General features: G+C 41.5%; 1 protein-coding gene across 3 annotated transcripts in view; it reads left to right on the top strand.

The window, feature by feature from the left end:
• Positions 1-20,649, top strand: part of si:dkey-65j6.2 (pleckstrin homology domain-containing family G member 4B) — a 38,318-nt gene that overhangs the window by 11,287 nt on the left and 6,382 nt on the right. For all 3 annotated transcript variants that reach the window (XM_037540989.1, XM_037540987.1, XM_037540988.1), the window contains 17 exons: positions 4,206-5,538; positions 5,718-5,888; positions 6,592-6,715; positions 7,955-8,048; positions 8,334-8,420; positions 8,564-8,677; positions 9,919-10,017; positions 10,151-10,302; positions 11,182-11,320; positions 12,367-12,483; positions 12,583-12,774; positions 12,896-13,869; positions 15,114-15,363; positions 15,646-15,729; positions 17,232-17,456; positions 17,960-18,130; positions 19,042-19,219. In XM_037540989.1, coding sequence (XP_037396886.1) covers positions 4,206-5,538; positions 5,718-5,888; positions 6,592-6,715; positions 7,955-8,048; positions 8,334-8,420; positions 8,564-8,677; positions 9,919-10,017; positions 10,151-10,302; positions 11,182-11,320; positions 12,367-12,483; positions 12,583-12,774; positions 12,896-13,869; positions 15,114-15,363; positions 15,646-15,729; positions 17,232-17,456; positions 17,960-18,130; positions 19,042-19,219 — 4,504 coding nt within the window. The remainder of the gene's footprint in view (positions 1-4,205; positions 5,539-5,717; positions 5,889-6,591; positions 6,716-7,954; positions 8,049-8,333; positions 8,421-8,563; positions 8,678-9,918; positions 10,018-10,150; positions 10,303-11,181; positions 11,321-12,366; positions 12,484-12,582; positions 12,775-12,895; positions 13,870-15,113; positions 15,364-15,645; positions 15,730-17,231; positions 17,457-17,959; positions 18,131-19,041; positions 19,220-20,649) is intronic.

Raw genomic sequence — 20,649 nt, 5'->3', positions numbered from 1 at the left:
CAAACATATAGTAAAAAACACTATGTAGTATAAAACTGCGCTTAACCTCTTATTTTTGGTTCCTGCTCAAGTGGAAGGGTCACTAATAAAACTATTTTTGTAAATGAGAATTTCAGGTATGAACACCAATGTGACACTCCACATAACGTAAAGTTTGGTCCCACTTTATATTAAGTGTCTCTACTATCTGTGTAGTTACACATGGATAACAACTTCAGTTTTGCTTTATTTAATTACACAAGTGGATCTTCTTCACAGGAACGTTCTTGTGGTGTAGTGTTAAAGTTACACTTTAAAAGAAGTGGACAGTTCCTGTGTCGTTGTTACACAGGCACTGTGTAATAATGGAGTGGTAATAGAGACGTTGCTTTGGGGTCATGCGACAAATTTAATTGACATCATATGAGTTAGATTTTAATATAAGGGGGCGTCTGCTGTCCTGCCACATTACAGACTGGTTTAAAGCTGAAACTGGTTCTAGTGTCACAGCACTAGCAACGTAAATGCTGGCTAAATGTTAGGAAAGCTGGCAGATACAGTGTACGTAATGTCTTAATGTACAGGGTGGGCCATTTATATGGATACACCCAAATAAAATGGGAATGGTTGGTGATATTAACTTCCTGTTTGTGGCACATTAGTTTACGGGAGGAGGAAAACTTTTCAAGATGGTTGGTGACCATGGTGGCCATTTTGAAGTCGGCCATTTTGGATCCAACTTTAGTTTTTTCAATGGGAAGAGGGTCGTGTGACACATCATACCTATTGAGAATTTCACGAGAAAAACAATGGTGTTGGTGGTTTTCTGTGGTTTCTGACCACTCATAAAATGTGTTCAAAGTGCTGCCCATTGTGTTGGATTGTCAATGCAACCCTCTTCTCCCGCTGTTCACACACTGATAGCAACACCGCAGAAGAAATGCCAGCACAGGCTTCCAGTATCCGTAGTTTCAGGTGCTGCACATCTCGTATCTTCACAGCATAGACCATTGCCTTCAGATGACCCCAAAGATAAAAGTCTAAGGGGGTCAGATCGGGAGACCTTGGGGGTCATTCAACTGGCCCACGACGACCAATCCACTTTGGAAGCTGGCACGTTCCCTGACTTGCCTGAGTTTTTCCAGCAAGATGGTGCACCACCACATTATGGGTGTCAGGTCCGAGGATTCCTAGATGAACAGTTTCCTGGAAAGTGGATTGGTCGTCGTGGGCCAGTGCATAACATTTGTTATTACACTTGTGTAATTAAGTGAGAGGGAAAGGGCTGTTGTCACTACTAAGATACACTTGTGTAATTACTTGAGGCAAAACTGAAAGTTGATACACTTGTATAAATTACATAGGCTGTACTTCTGGAATCCACCTATAACACTGACTAAATCATTAATAATTACATTGTGGTTGCCTGTGTTGTTCACATGTAACCACACAGTTATTAGAGACACTTACTATAAAGTGGGACCTTTTTTGGTCTAGAACCATATGCAGATTAGTCTAGACAGGAGTAAGAATAAATAAAGCCTTAACACTGAAAATCATTTGCAGTCTAAGACAGTGTTTCCCTCTCATAGGCTATACTTACCCCCCAGTGTATATTAACAGCCACCTAAGTATATTTTATCCCATTTTAACAATGTCCAATTTCAATTTTGTCCCATTTTATAAATTAACAATGGTACACAGTGTCACTGATGCAAAGCATCACTCTTTTTTTCCCTGTGGTCAGCTCACTGAACTAAGCCTTCACTTCAGCTAGGTCATGAGGAACTTCACATCCCAAAATGAAAAATATAAGAGGTTTTTTAACTGTATAGCAGAGTGTGGTGAGTTTGGATATCCAGGCCTTCAATACTTCTGAACAATTCAAATGTGCTGGAACTTAAATGGCTCTGCTGTTTGTGAGGTTTGTACTGAGTACTTTGAAGGTCCAGGAGTAAAAAGTATGTTTACTTCTATTGGAAATGTAACTAAGTACTAGTATTCAGTTTCAGTAATACTTGAGTACAGTGCTTATAATCCAAAATAATACTTAAGTGTAGTAACGAAGCACAATTATGCAAGTATTTTTTTCATTCCTGACAGCAAACAAGTTGTTTACTTCAGCATTTGGCAAGTCTAATGATTACATCCTCAATAGTGCTGACAGCTGTTCCAGCAGGTTATCTGTCCACTTGAATGTGTTTCAGGCTTAGCCTCTGACTGATGAATGTCCATGTCACATTGCTGAACACCGTGGACATTTTTAGCTGCTAATGTAGCACTGTGCAATGATATAAGAATTTTTTTTTTTAATTATTTATAAAAGTTCTGACAAGAGTCATTTGTTGTGAAAACGCCATCACATTGTGGTACCACTTTAGAATAAGACTACCTTTATAAAGTCTTTTAATAAATGGTTTAAAATGAGTGTATTATTTTTAATGGCTATTTATTTGGCCATAAATGCTTTAAAAAGCATTAATAAGGAGTTATAACACAAAAATGGGCAACAGGGATCTGTTATTTGCGTAATCGTGAAACCGCATTCATTTATATACACACTTAAAAATAATGGCTCTTCAAGGGTCCTTTAGTAAAGGAAACGCTAAGTACCCTGTGCATGATTGAAGGGTTCTTTGCATCATCAAAGAATTCTTCAGATCAATGGAGAATGTGCTGTAGATATTTCTACATAGAAACGTTTTGAAAAAGGTTCTTTGTTGCATTAAAAAGGGTTCTGCTATTGTTACAGTGTCAGTCTTGTTACAGCGGAAGAACCTTTTTGGTGCTATATAGAACCCTTTTCAAAAAGGTTGTGCTTGCCATCAGTCTGAAGAACCATTTCACAATGCAAGGAAGCCTTTTATCATGAAAAGGGTTCTTTGAGTGTTCATGGTTCTGTATAGAACCATTTTTTTTACTAAAGAACTCTTAAAGAACCATCATTTTAAGTGTGTAGTTAAACCGCAGTTCTTCCTGGTTGCTTATCTGACTTTGTTCTCTTCATCAATCAGCATTAAAACTGTCAGCTTCATTACATGTAACAGCTCACGTTTTTCCCCCTTTAATGATGTCTTATAACTGTTTATTAATGCTATTTAAGGTGTTTATTCTAATTATTAACCATTAATAAACTAATTTTAAATCATTAATAAACAGTGTATAAGGGTAGTCTTGTTCTAAAGTGGTACCCACTATGGTACCCACCATACATTCTATAGCTTTATAATGTCCTTTCCTGTTATACTGCAAACTTCTAAGAATTTCTACATATACGCTTTTGCGCCTTTTTTTAAAAGCATGCTCAGCAGAAGAAGAGCAGTCACTACACCTGGATCAATTACTCAACCTCACGATGTTTATCTGCTCAGCTATTTGAGTAATGCTAGACTTCTGGAGCCAGGAACAGAAGCATGTGTCTGACATCAAGAGCATTCCTTCACGCTATTAGCATCATGAGCTGTCTTTCTGAAGCTTAGATTGCCATTTACTCTAGAACGCACCTCTCGGACTATTCAATATCTCCAGCTAACAATATTTTTGTCCTTCTTAGGTCTTTCTACAAGACATCTGCTTGAAAGTAAAGAGGGAACTTATGCAGGCCTTTGGTTACTCACCTGCTTACATATTTATACATGTATTGACAACAGATGCTCACTAGAGGGAGTGGAACACCATGCATTTACAGAACTTGAAGCTTTGCATGAATTGCGTTTCCTCCATGAGCACAGAAACAGCAGGAAAACAAAAGCATTCTGTTCTCTGACAGCTTGTGGGGATGTACCTCCAGTTAGCCCACTGTTTTTCAGTTGGACAGGGGTCAGTACAAGTCATATTGTTAGTACTAATTTAGTACTAATATTGAGTTCTGTATTGGCAGGGCTGCAGTTATGTTATTTTCTGTAAGTTTTGCCAAATAAAAGAACAAAAACATGGCAAAAAATGTGATGTATCCTTTTCTTTCCAACAAGGACTGTGGGAGTAACAATGACTTCAAATTCTGATTATAAATATATCTTCCCTTCTACTTTCAAACACGAATGTGGTATGAACTGAAAGTTTTCACAATTCTGACAGAATATCTTGACATGATTTCAAACAGTGTGTGAAACAATCTAAAACTTGCTTAAAATTGCAAGTTAAAATTACTGGTGATAACTGCATTGTTTAAGGGTTAAGGTAAAATTGGTACTATATAAGGAGTATTGACCTTCTTTTCTGTTCAGGCCCCGTACTCTGACGTGGTCTTCCGCTATGCGGGCTGGCCTTTGTGCCTGCAAGAACGGGTTGTAATCCATCTTGCTCCCATCAACCCCTTGCTGCTTTCCCCGGGGGACTTCTACTTGCAAGTGGCACCATTTGGGGAACAGGAAGCCTGCATCGTGGTCCAGAGTCTACTAGAGGAAGAAAGGCGTGAACTGGAGGAGACCCCGTTCTTGGAGACCTCATACCCCTCTATCTTTACCCAGGACTGGCTAAAAGAGCTCAATGCAGGCAGGCATGGCAAGCCTCTCAGCCGCTGCCTGTTGGCCACTGAGCAGGGTATAGTCAAAGTGCCTTGGGATCAGGTGGCTAACCCAGAGTTTGTAGATAAACCACAACACATGGCTTGTTCTGGTTCTTCGAATCAGCAGGAGTCAATGATTGGGCCTCAGAGGCAGGGTACACCTGCACCATCTGCCTATTCAGTTGAGACCAGGATATGTCCCGCTAAGCATGGTATTGCAGTGTCTTTATGCTTAATTGACAGCTCCAGAAAGAGTGAAATGGATCAGGCCAGGCCAGAGATGAGGCCAGTGGGCTGGGTGTCTCCCAACACTTGGGACAGTCGCAGTAAAAACTCTTTTGGGAGGGACCATATAGACCTTGTGGATGTTCCCAAAAGAAAGGATTCCACAGGATACTCTAAGACTCGGGATCAACCTAGAACTCTGTTAAGGTCCAAAAGAGTTACACCTCCCACACCATCTGGTCCTACACTTCAGGACTGTCCTACATCTCATGACCATCCAACACCTCAGGAACGTCCTACCTGTGGACGCACTGTAAGGTTCGCAGAGCAACCTCGCTCACCTTGCATACGGAGGAAGCACGGACAGGGGGCAAAGACCCAAGAGTGTCGATACAGGGAGTCTTATAAAGAGGCACAGCAGAGTCCTGTGAGCATAGAGAAAAGATTACAGGAACAAGTCTTCTCTGAAGAATGTGTGAGAATAGAGTCTAAAACCCTTCATAGGAAGGAAAAACATTCTAATCAGTATCCTCAGTCTCAAACTGTGAGAGACAACACTACTGCAGATGACAGAACTGCCCATGAAAATTCTCAGGATATCTTGGTGGACTTAGCAGACATATGTGGAGGAACCATTACCTGTTTCACACCAACCGTGGTCGGAACATCAGAGAAATGCCATGTTGTCATTCAAGGACAGCCCAGTGAGGGATGCAGGGACAGCCCATTAGAAATGATTCCCAGGCTACATGTAGTTCATGGAAAAAAGACCACTACTTTTGGACTTGTTTCTCCAAAATTAAACAGACGACGATTACCAAAGCAAGGTGAGAGCAGCAGTTTCTTTGCAGATTTCTGGACGGTTGCATTCAAAACAGCCCCACACTGTAAAATAATGCTTATATTTTATACATAATATTGTAAAAAGCTTTATACCATACACGTTCAGTATCACTTGGTGCTCATGAACATGTGTGTATTTGTTTCTTTTACTGCTTCTCTGAAGATGACCCTCAGGACCCTAAAACAGTCTCCCCTCTTGCTAATGTGCCTCGGACAAATACGCTTTTATCCTCATCACAGACAGATGTAGAAGAGCCTAAAGCACAAGCACCATTACCATCTAAATCAAAACCAGAGGCTTCTCTTCTGCAGTCAGGAATCACCTGCCTTACAGGTATGAAGGGCAAACCAGACGCATTATGCATTGCAGTAATTCAAGCACATCAAACAAACATGAATGACTATATCCTGAGAAATATAACAGTAGGTATTAGAATCCTTGTTTGACCTTGCTGCAGTGTAGAAACATTTCATGCTATCAGTTTTAAAAATAAAGTACATAAGAAGTTCTTGGAGCACTGCTACGGAAGAACCACTTTTTCGCTCTCTAAAATTTCTCAAGTCATTTGTTTCAAATACACGTGCTGTACACTTTTCTATCACTGAGCATCAGAATCTGCTTCATTTTAATAAATATTAGGGTTATTTACACTGTCAGTACCAGCTGTTGAGCTACAGATTCTCTGCTCGATAGGAGCACCAGGCCACAAGACCATGGCGCTGCTAATCTTCGCTGCTGATAACTGCTTGGTAACAACTACGACTGTACCTGACTACAGTTATGCTCAAGTCTTGTTCCACTTATTTGGTACACCCCAGAGTTCAGATGGCAACTTATTCTAACAAACCACACTTACTGACCATTCACATCTGGGTTCGTTTTAATCGAACAGATTCCAGTACTGTATTTAACAGTGTTCAGATTTCTGTTTGATGCATCTTTCCTCTCTAAAACATCTACACCCCTCCAAGCAGTTCCTCTATTGCCCCTCTCCCCTGTTCATATTCTCCTTTTCTGATACTGCTCTCCTCCTTAGGTGGAAGAGATCGTTTGGGCAGGGCAGTTGTAGAGGTTTATGGGGATGATCAGTACTGGAAGTCGTCTCTGGTCTCTAGCCTGGAGCTTGCTCAGCTGATCCTCTATTTCCACACCATCACCAGGTATGGAATGCACAAGCAAACTGTTTCAGTACAAAAATCAGGCAAGGCAAGTTTATTTGTAGAGCACATTGTATATACAGTGGCAATTCAAAGTGCTTGACAAAGAAATACAAAAGCATTAGAACATTCCCAAAATCTAGCACTTCAGACATCCTTTTGTCTATAGGATAGTGACAACTGCAAAGAAATGCAATTGCGATTTAACTAATGTTTTCCAGCACCCTAAATGAGGACGAGTAACAAAGGTTACTGATTTTCACAGCTGAAACTGAATAAAATCTTACTTAAAAGTAATACCAAACTCTAAGCTAACCAATCCTTGGCATACTCATGCTAGCAACCTTTTTAATATCATCCAGAAGTATCCAGAAATGTGTTTGGATACACTTGATCTGGTGAGTGAATTTGTTGTACACTCAGCTTGTGTAATCTCCATGGAAAAGGATTGCTAATAGAATGGGATGTTTGGAGCATGCCTTGTGGTAAGTGTCAGCTATAGAGGTATAGCATTGAGCTATGGAGCAGCAGAACTGTGTTCTCTGGAATGATGGAGCTCCAGTACCTTTTGGGATAAGTTGGAGTGATCCAGATCTAATCATCCAGCATCAATAGTCTTGTATAGGCCTCACTAATGCTATTGGGATTGAATGCAGTCAAATCCATACACCAGTGTTCTAACATCTAGTGTTATATGTTAGCATTTCACAATGATAAGGCTGTTGCTTGTGTTTACAGTCAGTGACATATCTAGAACTTACAGAAAGCCTACAGTTTTTTACTTACAAAATTGGTCCCACCTATTGGTTGATTGTAATTTCTACTGCATTAGGCCTTCTCTTCAGCTCCTGAAATCCTAACCAATAGGAGAGCTCATTTAGTTACATCTGCCTAGATACCACCAAGAAAAACGACTTCTGATTGGCCAATTTTCTCAGTCACGGGTGAATAATTTTAACCCTTCAATAATTTAACCTAACTTAACAAGGAAATGAGGATTGTCAAGTTTAAATACAAGCATGATTCTATTGAATAAAATGCACTAAAAATTCCAGCCATTGCAGGCATTTTTAGCTCACAGAAATCAATAGGTGGTCTAGGCAGGCCTAGAAGGCTCTGAGGCTTCCCCTTTACAGAAAAATTGCAACAAAGGGTTGAACAAACTCTCTATCAGTACCCTTGATGTATCTATCTTTCCATATCTGTATTAAACAAATTAATATAATATGCCTTTCTACACAGGAAGGAGGTCCGAGAGCTTGGAATGACCATTGTGTATGATGCCCGTAATACACCACCACACTCAAAATTCACAGAAGCTCTGCGTCTGGTGCATGTGAGTGCCTGTGAATTCCAGTCTGAAGAGGGAATCCGCAGTATGTAGTGGGCCTGAGCTAGTTGTTTAGTTTAGTCATGTGGCCAACTTTGCAGATGAAGCCTTGATGAAGACCAGTGGTTCCCCGTCTACTACTTTTATTTAATCCACTTTTTTTGCTTTTTGTAGTCCAGCACCCAACACAATCATTCAGCTATATTTAGAGGAGAATCCATCGATTGTGTAAGTAAGAACTAGGCCCAGCCTTTGTCTGGTGTTGTTTTGACTTATTTTTGCTGACCACAGGAGGAGGATCCACAAGCTGTCTGCTCTGTGCTGCTACTGATGAGTAAGGAGAAAAGCCACAGTCAGGAGAAATACCCAGGAGGGATGGTTTGTGTTTCTTTTTTATCTCCAAGTCTCATTTTTATTAGTTCTCCATATGGTTTAAACAACATACAATATAGCAAATGCATACTTAACATAGCTATCAACTTTAAAGTATATGCACATAAATGTAGCTGTTGTCTTGGCAGGAGCTTGTACTGTCTCTCAGAGCTCTTCATAAATTTGTGGAACCCAGCCAGCTGACCTCTGCCCTTGGTGGCTCTTTCCCCTACAGTCACAGACACTGGCTGGACCTTCATCGGGTATGTCCTTTGAGTGAAGTTCTTGTACTCTTTTCTCAGACGTACTCCAACTCTAAAGGGCTTTCAAACTGCCTTTCTGTTTCTATGGGTGTGTTGGGCTTAGTCTTATTTATTGCAACTGCACCAGGACTGCAGGGAGGTGGACCCAAGTGCAGAGGGGAAATCTGTGAGAAAGGGTCTTAAATTGAGCGTGAAGTTGGTGATTGTGCACATTGAAGTTGGGGTGGCTCAGAGCCAGGCACGAACCACCAATGTACTGATTGGCAGTCAGAGGAGATACCTCTGCGCCACACGGAAGCACAGGTGAAAATGGGAAAAACACCTCAATGAATGGGAAATAAAAAAGGCAGGAAAAGGCAAACAAAGGGAAGACTGAAAGCAGTGTGCTCAAACAAAGGCTAAAATAGAAAAGTGAAATAAAAGATCAGAGAAAAGCACTTCCCCTGTGATTATGAGAGGAAAGCAGACTTTATGTTTCACCTGTTTACTCTGTGGAGCAAACACTTACTAAATGGCTCAGAGCCGTTTGTTGCTCAAGCCTTCTTTGTAGCTTTCTCATTTGTTTTTTCCAGCCCTCTTTCCTTTACTTTACTTTCCGTTTAAATACGCACCTGGGCTAAGTACAGTACCGGTCACCCCTCTACAAAGGTGCGACAAAGGGCTGCTGTTTGCCAAAGCCTTAAGTAGAGGAGTCCACATGTGTGCCAGGTTGGGCCTAATCAGCCCAAGGGCTTCTGGGAATTGAAGTTCCCAGAACTCTGCTGCCTGGGCCCTTACAACAACTTTCCAAAAAAAGTGACGCTGTGCAAAATGTAAAGAAGAACAAAAAGCAATGATGTTCAAATCATTTAAATCCTATAAAACCTTAAAATTATTTGAAAATAGTAAAACAACATATCAAATGTTTAAAATTGTATTGTTGTTTGAAAAATATATGCCTGCTTTGAATTTGATGCCAGAAATATGCTTCAAAAAAGTTGGGATGGGGGAATGTTTACTGTTATATTGCATTACCTCTTCTTTTACAACTCTGTAAGTATTTGGGAACTGAATTCTTGCTTGATATTGGATTTCAGCTGCTCAGCATTGAATAAGTAATTAACTGAATTAGCCAGAAGACAAAATAGTATTGATGTAATAAATATTATTCATATCATGGAAATAATTACTGGGAATGTGAAATGGAGAATATGGAATTTGCGATGCTGTGCAACCTTTAATCACTAATGGTCATTTTATAGGAACTGCATCCGTTCGTGCTGGACCTGAAAGAAGCAACAAGCTTGCTTTTAGGAGCCATAAGGAAGCTGGAGGGGGTCCACAAAATAGACAGCGTTCAGGTCAGTTCAAAACATCCATCACTGTCAGCAAGGAAGTCAGTTTTGCTTTCTGACTTTGACTGACAGATCAATTTGTCCAAGAGGGAAGCTACTCCCAGACCAGAACTCATGTGTATTTATTTTTGACATTCAGGATGTTCAGCAGTGCATCAACAAGCAGAGAGCTCTGATGAAGGATGTGCTGGAAGACACCCGTTTGGTTTCCCTACAGAGGGAGGGCGGGGCCATGCTGGCCAGGTTGAGATGGGAGAGTGATGTAAAAGCAGCGTACTGCGAGGAGAGCCGGTAATGCTACAGTGCTAAGTCAATTTATGAAACACATGCCAACATTTTGATTTCCTTGATTTTTGTAAACATTTCAAAAGTAAAAAAAACAATACGTGTCTGGGTTCAATTCCCTGGCCAGGCAATCATGGTCCTTTCCAGAATTCTCTCTGTGTTTGCATGCGTTTCCTTTGGGTTCTCCTGTTTTCTCCCACAGTCCAAAGGCATGCAGTCAGGCTAATTGGAGATGCTAAATCATCCCTAAACATGTGTGTGTGTGTGTGTGTGTGTGTGTTATGTGTGTGTGTGTGTGTAAACGTGTATGTCAGTGTGTCTGCCCTGTGATGGACCTGGTGGCTGGTCCAGGGTGTTTCCTTCCTTCTGCCCAATGACCACTGGGCAAGATGAATGAATAATATAATTTCGATTTCTATCATTAACTCTGTTGGATGAACACTGTTGTCTCTCTGTGCATGAAATGTGATGAATCTGTGTTGAGATGATAGCTAACAATGAGGGGGGAAAAGGGGAGGGTCGCAACCCAGGGGGGAACCCTGAGGGTTCACACCTCCTCACAGTCATGGTCAGATAAAACAGACTTATTTAAAGAAAACCCTCAATAAAAAGCATTTAAATACAAAAAATGTAAGATCAGGCCTTAATGATGAACATCTAAAGGTGTTGTTATGAAGTAATGAAATGGCCCAAACATGAAAACTGTTGACATTTGTACTTTGTACTAGTCCAGAATGAACCAACAAAAGCTATAATCACTCAGCTATTGTGATCTTCATCTGTACTGTTTGTGGTCATTCCAGAACATTTCCATAAGTCACTACTCAACATGGCTTTAAAGATACTGAATACATTCAACAGAAAGCCTCTGATACTCTCTCCTAGCTTGGTCATGGATAACGTGGAGGACCTGTATAACCAAGTGGAGGAACAGGTCCACGTGCTGGCGAGGAGGTCCAACATGTCATTGCAACATCTTAACTTCCTCCTGCAGCTCAGGGAGATGGAATCAAGGTTTACCAAGGTACAAAATCAGAGCCACGGCTCTGGAGACTGAAACAAGATATTCTGTCAAATTTCTGTTGAATATAGGACATTTCTGTCATATTGAATCTAACATAGACAGTAGTGGAATTGGTGAGTGAGTTGACTAACAATGATTTAAACTCTCTGTACTGACAATATAGTCACTTTTTACCAAGTTTATCAACATATACAGTGTTTTCCTTCTTTTGTTAGAAGTATAAGAATAGACTAAATGTGTGTTTGCCATATTCGACATAATAATAACACCAAACATCGATAGGCACCAATAGACAGAGAGTCATTTTCCCATAACCATCATTAATCATAATATATGAAACTATTACCTTAGATAAAGTCTGACTAATCTAAGAGCTGCTTGTTACTAGTTTTGACTCACTCTGAGCTGTGAGTTTAGGCTCCCACAGACTTTCTTCCAAAACCTTTTCAGCTTCAGGAATGAAATTTGTCATTTAATACTTGATTATTACCACAAGGGAAATTTGTCGTTTTGCTTCTTAACTATGCTGATTCTGGGAGCACCACAGTGTCACTGGCAGGGCGGCATTACCTGGGAGGTTAAATGCCTTGCAATCAGGAATACCCAATAAGTCTTGGGATATTAACTCAGAACCTTTTGGTTGCTGGCTTATCTCACCCACCACTAGCCTACTGGATACCCCTCCCAAAAAAAGGGTACCACCCTCCAGATGAATGGTAAAATGGGTGTTTCTAGTTACACATTTTCATGTGTCTTATCACCATCAGCAATCACACAGGTGTCTTCTGAAAATTTTTATCAGAATTTTTCATTCACTTGTCAGAAAAATAGGGCTTAGAGACAGTTGTCCTGGCCTGCGGGACGTACATTTAATGCCCCTAGCTTACAGCATTTAGTAAAAAGGTGTTCAGTTTTGAAGTCTTTGAGTTTCAGGATCATGTGTGTTCGATAGGGCCATATCTAAACTCTAAAACATTTAAAGCTGAAGTTACTTCAGGGACAGGACTGTGGACCCTAGGTTTAGAACATTTGTCTGCTCTCTCGAGATAAGGGAATGGTTTGACGTGGGGAGGGAAAAACGACTGCTGGAGTCTGTGGAGGAATCAAGTGGGAGACTTCAAGAGACTCTCCAAAGCTTTACCACATTCCTCTTTGAAGCTAATGTAAGCACTGATGTTCTCTGTAAATTCTTATACTGAAGGATGTACACATGCCTATTTGGATTACAGCTGGAACAACTCTAGAATTTCACTGTATTGCAGGAACAAAGGCTTCAGGCAATGATGTTAGTTACTGAAGCAGAAAGCATCCAGGGTCCAAACTACCCTGAAACGGAAGTGTTCCACACTATGGTATCTGCCTTCAAATCCAGTTTGTCGGACTTCTTGCCTCAAGTAGAACAGTGTTGTGATGAACTAGAGAGCATGGTAAATCTGTGCCACTTTTGTAAGAGGGTAAGCTGATCTTCCTTTCCTTGTGCTGTGTTGGATTTTCATCAAATTAAGGAATTACATTTGTGCCTTATGTTCTTATTTGTTAGTTTTTGTGTGGTACATTTCATTTTTATGTTCCCAGGCAACTGAAGTGGCCGAGGAATGCTCACAACAGTTGGAGCAGGAGCGACTGCAGTGCATGACACAGCAGGAAAAACAAACAATCCTTCAGAGATGCCATGAGAAAATGAGTGAGTTCTCCCCTGATTGTTTTCAGGAAGCAAAAGCCCAGGCCTGCTCTCTGCAGATCTCTAGAGCAATGCAAGTGTGGAATGTGGCTTGGGTAAAGTGTCAGGAAGTCAGTCGGCAACTGGAGCAGTGCCTCCAGGATCTGGAGCAAGACCAGCATCCTTCTGCACCACATGGTTGGAATAGTGATGGAATAGAAACAACCAATGCTGAAGTTTCATTTGACGAAACTTCAGTGCCTCTTCCACAGGCTGGGATGTGCAGGGACCCACTTGATCAATCTGAGGTCAAGCTTTGCCGAGACCGAGACAGCATCTATGGCACGGTGAGCTGCTTCAATATCAATTTCAGGCAATCCCGGAAAGGTCGCAAAGGGTCCAGAGCAGCTCTGGCTGCAGACCAGGATCCTACCAACTACATCAAAAACTCACCCAGAAAGACTTCCCATGACCGCAGGCAAAATACAATTGAAGGCTCAGGCACAGTTGGTTGCCAGTGGTTCCCCTGGCAGCACAACTCAAGAAGGTACATTGGTGAGGACTCAGCTTCAGCCCAAAGCTCCCCCAAATCCCAAACCCTTTCATCAACTGGTGGTGAACCCCAGGTCCCAGCACATGCCTCTGAATCTCAGATGCCAGATCCTACTTTGCCTGGAACACAGACCACAGTACCCACCTGGCCCCAGATCCAGCCCCCTTGCAGATCTCTACAGGCTACTCAGGATTATCAGCATTCCCATCCTGGCAGTTTCTACCCAGAGGAATCATACATTGAAGCAGGGCTTCAAGATGCCTTCCACTCAGAGGAGGTTGTCATCTGGGACAATGACGGAGCTTTGACTGGTGCTGGCACTGCTAGCAACACTATGTAAGAAATGACACTGTAAAATAATTATATGAGTTTGTGTACATTATATAGAATTGATAGGACAAATATACACTATGTGTCCAGAAATGTACAGACTCCAGTCCTTCTAAAATCTAAGGCTAGCAGGCCCAAAGTTTTATTACACAAGTCTATAACCTAAGAATAGTTCCATTAGTTTGCATTGAAATCCCTGTTATTACTGAACAGTAAGCCTTTGTATGAAATAAACCTGGAATGTTGAGGGGTTAATAGAGAGTTTGTCCCCATTTGTCTTACTACCAACCTCTATTCTTCTGGGCTTTAGACTAGATGTTGGAACATTGCTGTAAGAATTTGATGGCTTTTAGCCATAAGACCTTTAGCTAGGTCAGATCCAAATGCTGGTTTCTTAGGTCTGGCTCTTAAGCAGTACCCTAGTTCATCCCAGAGATATTTTATGGTGTTTCATCACTCTTTAAACAGTGTCTATAACAGGCACGCCTTAAAGTAGCCACTACTCAGAACAGGCATCTGCACACTTTTGGACTTATTGTGTATCGACACTAGAAGATGTTTGAGGTGATGTAATGGTTTAGATAATTACCTTTTTAGGTTCAGTAAATTATAAGGATAAACAGTTATGGAAATAAAATAACATGTTACGGTTACAGTTTTTAAATGCTGCTGTAGCTATATTTCAGTACTTTAATGATCACACGGGTAGGCATGCGAGCTTATTACTAGTCCTACTGATTTGTATCTCTTCTTTCTTTCTGCTTAAAAGCTAGCACTGATGTCCAAACAGGTACAGAAGACTTCACATAAAGTAGAACCGTAATCACATTTACTTTGCATTTCATGGGCCTATCATTTTTGCATTTCTTGCTTGTGTTAGAACTCAAAATTGACCCCCAATCCAGCCCAGCTGGTACTGCTGAATTTGAAACCCAAACCCAAAACATGCATGCATATCAGAGATATGGTTTTGCAGATGATTTGATAGAGCTTTGCTTTGTTTTTATATATCTTGAGCTGAGCAAAACATTGGTACTTGATAACTGATATTTTACACATAATACAAATAATAATATTCAATACACACAATACACAAACAATACCAAATCATGCAAATCTGTATAATTCATAGAAGTTACTGAATAATATGTCTTAACAACTTTATAACTGAGTAAGGAGTTAATAACCATCCATCTGTAATACCTTATTCTTCTATGTGTGGAACACTAAACTCCTGTTCTCTCTGGCAGAAAGTTGCAGCGTATCATGGAGGAGTTGTTGTTGACGGAGCTGGACTACGTGCGCTCTCTGGGTTACATCCTGACTCACTATGTCCCCCTGCTGGCCAGGCTGGACGTTCCTCCAGACCTGAGAGGCCAACGTGGAACGATCTTTGGGAACCTGGAGAAACTGTACGACTTTCACTGCCAGTACTTTCTGCAGGAGCTGGAGGCGTGCCGGACAGAGCCACTAAGGGTGGGCCGCTGCTTCCTCAGACATGTGAGTTATTCATGACCTCTTCCATGTCGCCAATATGCATATAATGTGCATCTCTGTTACAGCCCTGCAGGATGTTCTGTGAAGTAATGCTGAACATGATATTGCAGCACGTCTCGTCTGTAATTATACAAATGAATGCAATTAATTGCAATGAATTATTTTAATTGTTTGAAAGTTGATCGTTTTATGACTTTTTTTTATATGAGAGCTAAAGAGAACTTGACCTTTAACATGCTTGTACATTAAAGTTATGTTGCTCTTGGTTCACTCTTTTGTATGCAGAGAGAGAGTTTTGGACTATATGCTCTCTACAGCAAGAACAAGCCTCAATCAGATGCTCTGATCCAGCAGCACACGTTCTTCAAGGTGGGGACATACTGGCCAGAAATGGCTTCGTAAATATACAGTCATACACATTATTTTAAGCCGCTTATCCTCGTGGGTCGTGGGGGAAGCTGGAACCTATCCCAGCAGTCAATGGGCGGAAGGCAGGGAATACTCTGGACAGGTTGCCAGTCCATCACAGGGTGGACACATAAACATATACATTCACACACACATTCACACCTAGAGGCAATTTAGAGTGCCCAATTGGCCTGGCTACTTGTTTTTGGATTGTGGGAGAAAACGGGTGCATCCGGAGGAACCACTGCTCCACCGTGCTGCCCACAAACACTCATACAGTTTCATGCAAAAGTCAAGTTATCTAAGTTTTGTGTAACACTTCATCTAAAAGGGAACAAAGGTAGGAATTCCATTTTCCAGCAAATATATTGCACAATTTCTATTTCTTTGAGTTTAACAGATAAAAAAAACAACATAAAATATAAATGTGCCATAACTTTTGCACAGGCCACATTTTATGCTGTATTTTCTCCACTGCATTAAATTTAGCAAATAGACAGTAACTGTACATTACAATGTGCTGAAATGTGCTCTCTGTAGAGGATGTGTTCACTTATTTACACTTATATAAACCAACTGGACATGCCATTTGAACAAGGGTACCTAAACTTTTGCATAAGACGGTATGCACACACATACTTAAAATAACCCCGCATAGAAATCTGTACTACTCTGTCTGTGTTATCTCTTCCTCCCTTGGGCATGAATTCATTTATCAACCATGTATAATTTAACAGTGATGACTGGCTGATAAGGACGCTAATCGCCAGCAGGATTATAGTGTGTACGTCGGACTGAAGTGGAGTAAAATCATGGTTTACACACTCATGAGAGGCGAATTGAAGCGTTTAAAGTGAATCAGTTGGAAATTAACTATATAATTGCTCACTGTGTGGTTTGGTGCTTCCTTAATGCTAAAATGCTCAATTAATTTCATCCAATAATAATAAAACTCGGGCGGCACGGTGGCGTGGTGGGTAGCGAGGAGGGCCTGGGTTTGATTCCCCAGCGGGGTAACCAGGGTCCTCTCTGTGTGGAGTTTGCATGTTCTCCCCGTGTCTGCGTGGGTTTCCTCCGGGTTCTCCGGTTTCCTCCCACAGTCCCAAGACATGCAGTCAGGTCGATTGGACATGCTACATTGCCCCTGGGTGTGAGTGACTGTCTGTGTCTGTCTGTCTGCCCTGCGATGGACTGGCGACCTGTCCAGGGTGTATCCTGCCTTCCGCCCGATGACCGCTGGTATAGGCTCCAGCACCCCCCGCGACCCTGACGGAGAAGCGGCTTAGAAAATGGATGGATGGATGGATGGATGGATGGATGGATGGATGGATGGATGGATGGATGGATGGATGAATAATAAAACTCACTCTTTGTCAATGACCAAAACGTGTCACTAGGACCACAGATGTACCTAATAAGACCAGATAAATTAGCCCTTTCCCCTCCTGATCTTTTCCGTGCAGCGCAAGCAGCTGGAGCTGAGGGACAGTATGGACTTGTCCTCGTATCTGCTGAAGCCTGTGCAGAGGATCAGTAAGTACAGCCTGCTGCTGCAGGAGATGCTGGGGGAGTGTGGACCGCAGCAGGTTTCAGAGCGCCAGGAGATACAGGCTGCTGCAGAGGTCATTCGCTTTCAGCTACGCCATGGCAACGACCTGCTCACCATGGACGCCATTCGAGACTGTGATGTGAGTCCGATATGTGCGCATATTCCCAAGTTCCATGTCGATTCCTCATGTTTTTTAGTTGGAGGTAGAAATTCCAGTTTCTAATCTACTTGATTCAACATTTCAGAAAAAGTCCTTATGAACTATGGGATGGATACCCATACAGATATCTGATATTGGCCCAATGCACATTTCTTATAAAGGGTCAGGCATATATTTTAAACATATGTACATATATCTTGTGTAAATACCCCAATCAGGCATAACCTTATTGTTCCTACAGACCACCTCCTTGTTCCTTGTTGCTCCTCAGCAGTGCTGCTGGAGTTTTTATACACTGTGTCCACTCACCGTCCACTCTACTAGACACTCCTACCTTGTCAGTCCACCTTGTAGATGTAAAGTCAGAGACGACAGCTCATCTGCTGCTGCACAGCTTGTGTTGGTCATCCTCTGGTCCTCTGGTAGGCAGCAGTATTATGTTGAGCAGGCTCTGATAAGTTCATTCTCCTTTCTCTGTTCAGGTGAACTTAATGGAGCAAGGCCAGTTAATTCGGCAGGACGAGTTTTGTGTGATGTTCCGCAAGAAAAAAGCTTTGCGGCGAGTTTTCCTGTTCCAGGACCTCATCCTCTTCACCAAGGCGAAGAAAACCCACCGTGGAGATGACGTGTATGTCTACAAGCAGTCTTTCAAGGTGCGTTCTTGTAGCTTCTGAGCATTGTGAGCTAGATTTAAACACAATGAGTAGACACAAATAATGAAGTGCAATAATAATAAAATGCACAATAGGTCACATTTATTAATAAATCCCCTACGAATGCCTGCCAACCACAGACTAGCATAGAGTCATTTGTTACCCAATCTTCTGGGTGCATGTGCACATCAGTTCTTTCTTCATTTTATACCCTCACATATTTGGCAATGCTATTAGAGCTAAAACTAGTGAATAAAAACTCCATTAAACTAGTTTCTGCTAGCACCACTATGGGATTTCTCATTGTGTGTTAGCACTAAGCTCTTGCTAGTGCACATGAACCTTTTTTGGCCAGACAGACATTTGAATTAAACACATCAACACAGGTATCTGAAAGACTCTTAATAGATTTCATTTAAAGCTTGAAACGGACCTCAACCTATATTTTGCCTCGTAGCAGGTTTACAGTCTAAGTAAAGACTCCTGACAGAGCTGCTGCCACTGTTTTCTATTTCGAACAACTGACTGAAATCTTGTGTTCATATTCATTTATAGAAGTGACGTAAATCAAAACGTGATTGATTCATTCCACTGGCACTTCCTAGTTGTCCTGGTAGTTAATCTAAAGAGAAAGGCCTTCTGTTCAGCTCCTGAAGTCCTGGGCTCTATATACCTAGATACAGCAGAAAAAAAAATGACTTTCCATCGGTCCTTTCATGAATGTAGCCCTTTCTTTTTGCAACCAAAGCTTAACAATGGAATAAGTGTATTACAGTATGCCCAGAGTTTAAGTACAACATTTATTATGATTAAATATTAAATAACAAAAATTCCACGTTTTTCAGTTCCTAGAAATCTAAAGGTCTAAAAAGCCCTAGTTCCCCACTGATATCTGCTGATTTGTTCCACAGACATGTGATATAGGGCTGACCCACAGCTGTGGGGACAGTGGCCTGTGCTTTGAGATTTGGTTCAGACGGAGGAGAGCCCAGGACACCTACATCCTTCAGGCTGAGAGGCAGGACATCAAACAGGCCTGGACTGCAGACCTGGAGCAGATACTGTGGGAACAAGCCCTGAAGAACAGAGGTGAGTTCCAATGTCTGGAATCAGTGTTTTCAATAACATAAATCGATTTTTGTTGCAGATAAATGCAGAAATGATGTGATAAAACATATTTAGAAGATCTCTCTGCTGATTTATGTCCCACAGCATACAGCAGATCCCTAAATTGCAGCCAGATAAAAGTGATGCAAGCTCAACTGATGTAGCTTGTAGGATGAGGTGCAGCAGCAAGCAGTAGCAGCCTGCACAGAGTTTAGTTTCACTTTTTTTGTTTTTGGTGCCTTTTCACCACAGAAGCATGTCTAAAAAGTAGAGGTCTCAGAGCAGAATGAAGATTGGTTGATGGGGTAGCGTCCCCGTCAATCACATCCCCATCACAGGACAGCACTTTCTATGAATGTCATGTTTGTAAGCATTTATAAGCACATTCATAACATGTTATAATGCATTCATAAGGCATTATAAACACGGTTATAAATATTCATAAAAATGAATTACACTGAATCACACTTTATATCCATGTTTGTTGCACATTATTAATTGTTAATGTAATGTATTATAAGTAGTGTTAATAACACGTTACACTGTCAGTACCAAAGAAATCAGTCCCATCTTGGGAAGCATCGTCCAGCCTAGAATTATTGCTCCAAAGTGCTTTTCTTAACCAGCTATTCCACTTTAAATGTTACATTACATCACAGTAAAGAAAAGTACCCATGATCCCCTAACCTAAACCCCATGACATTACAGTCAGCGTAAAATAGCTGTGGAGTGAAGGCTTGGAGAGGGAGAGTGAGATAGGAGAGTGCTGTCATTGTCATTTGTTCCCTCACTGGTTCTAACATCAAGCGCTAGTGTTAAGTTAGTGCCAAGCTAACGGTGGTGCACATTAACTTTACCACATTGGGTGAAACACTGATGGCAGCTCTAGTTTAAATTCTAACATTTGAAGCCTGTAATGAGCTTTACTGTGTGTTTCAGTGTTTCAGTAAATCCTTCAGTAAATACTTCAACTGAAAGCCTCAGTCTTAACACTGGAGGAGGTTTTAGTACAGTACGCTTCACTTTACTAAGAGTGGACAACTAATGAGCTCTTAAAATTAGTTATGAACGGTGCTTATAATGCATTATGTTAGCAATTCTTAATGTGTAATAAGCATGTCTATAACGTATAATGCATTTTTATAAATATTTATAGCCATGTTTATGATGCGGGCGGGACGGTGGCGTGGAGGGTAGCGCTGTCGCCTCACAGCAAAGAGGGCCTGGGTTCGATTCCCCGGCCGGGTGATCAGGGTCCTCTCTGTGTGGAGTTTGCATGTTCTCCCCGTGTCTGCGTGGGTTTCCTCCAGGTTCTCCGGTTTCCTCCCACAGTCCAGAGACATGCAGTCAGGCCAATTGGACATGTTAAATTACCCCTGGGTGTGAGTGACTGTCTGTCTGCCCTGTGATGG

Source organism: Pygocentrus nattereri, chromosome 9, assembly GCF_015220715.1.
Source record: "Pygocentrus nattereri isolate fPygNat1 chromosome 9, fPygNat1.pri, whole genome shotgun sequence".
In the NCBI taxonomy this organism is placed as follows: domain Eukaryota; kingdom Metazoa; phylum Chordata; class Actinopteri; order Characiformes; family Serrasalmidae; genus Pygocentrus; species Pygocentrus nattereri.
This window is presented reverse-complemented; position numbering and strand designations above follow the sequence as displayed.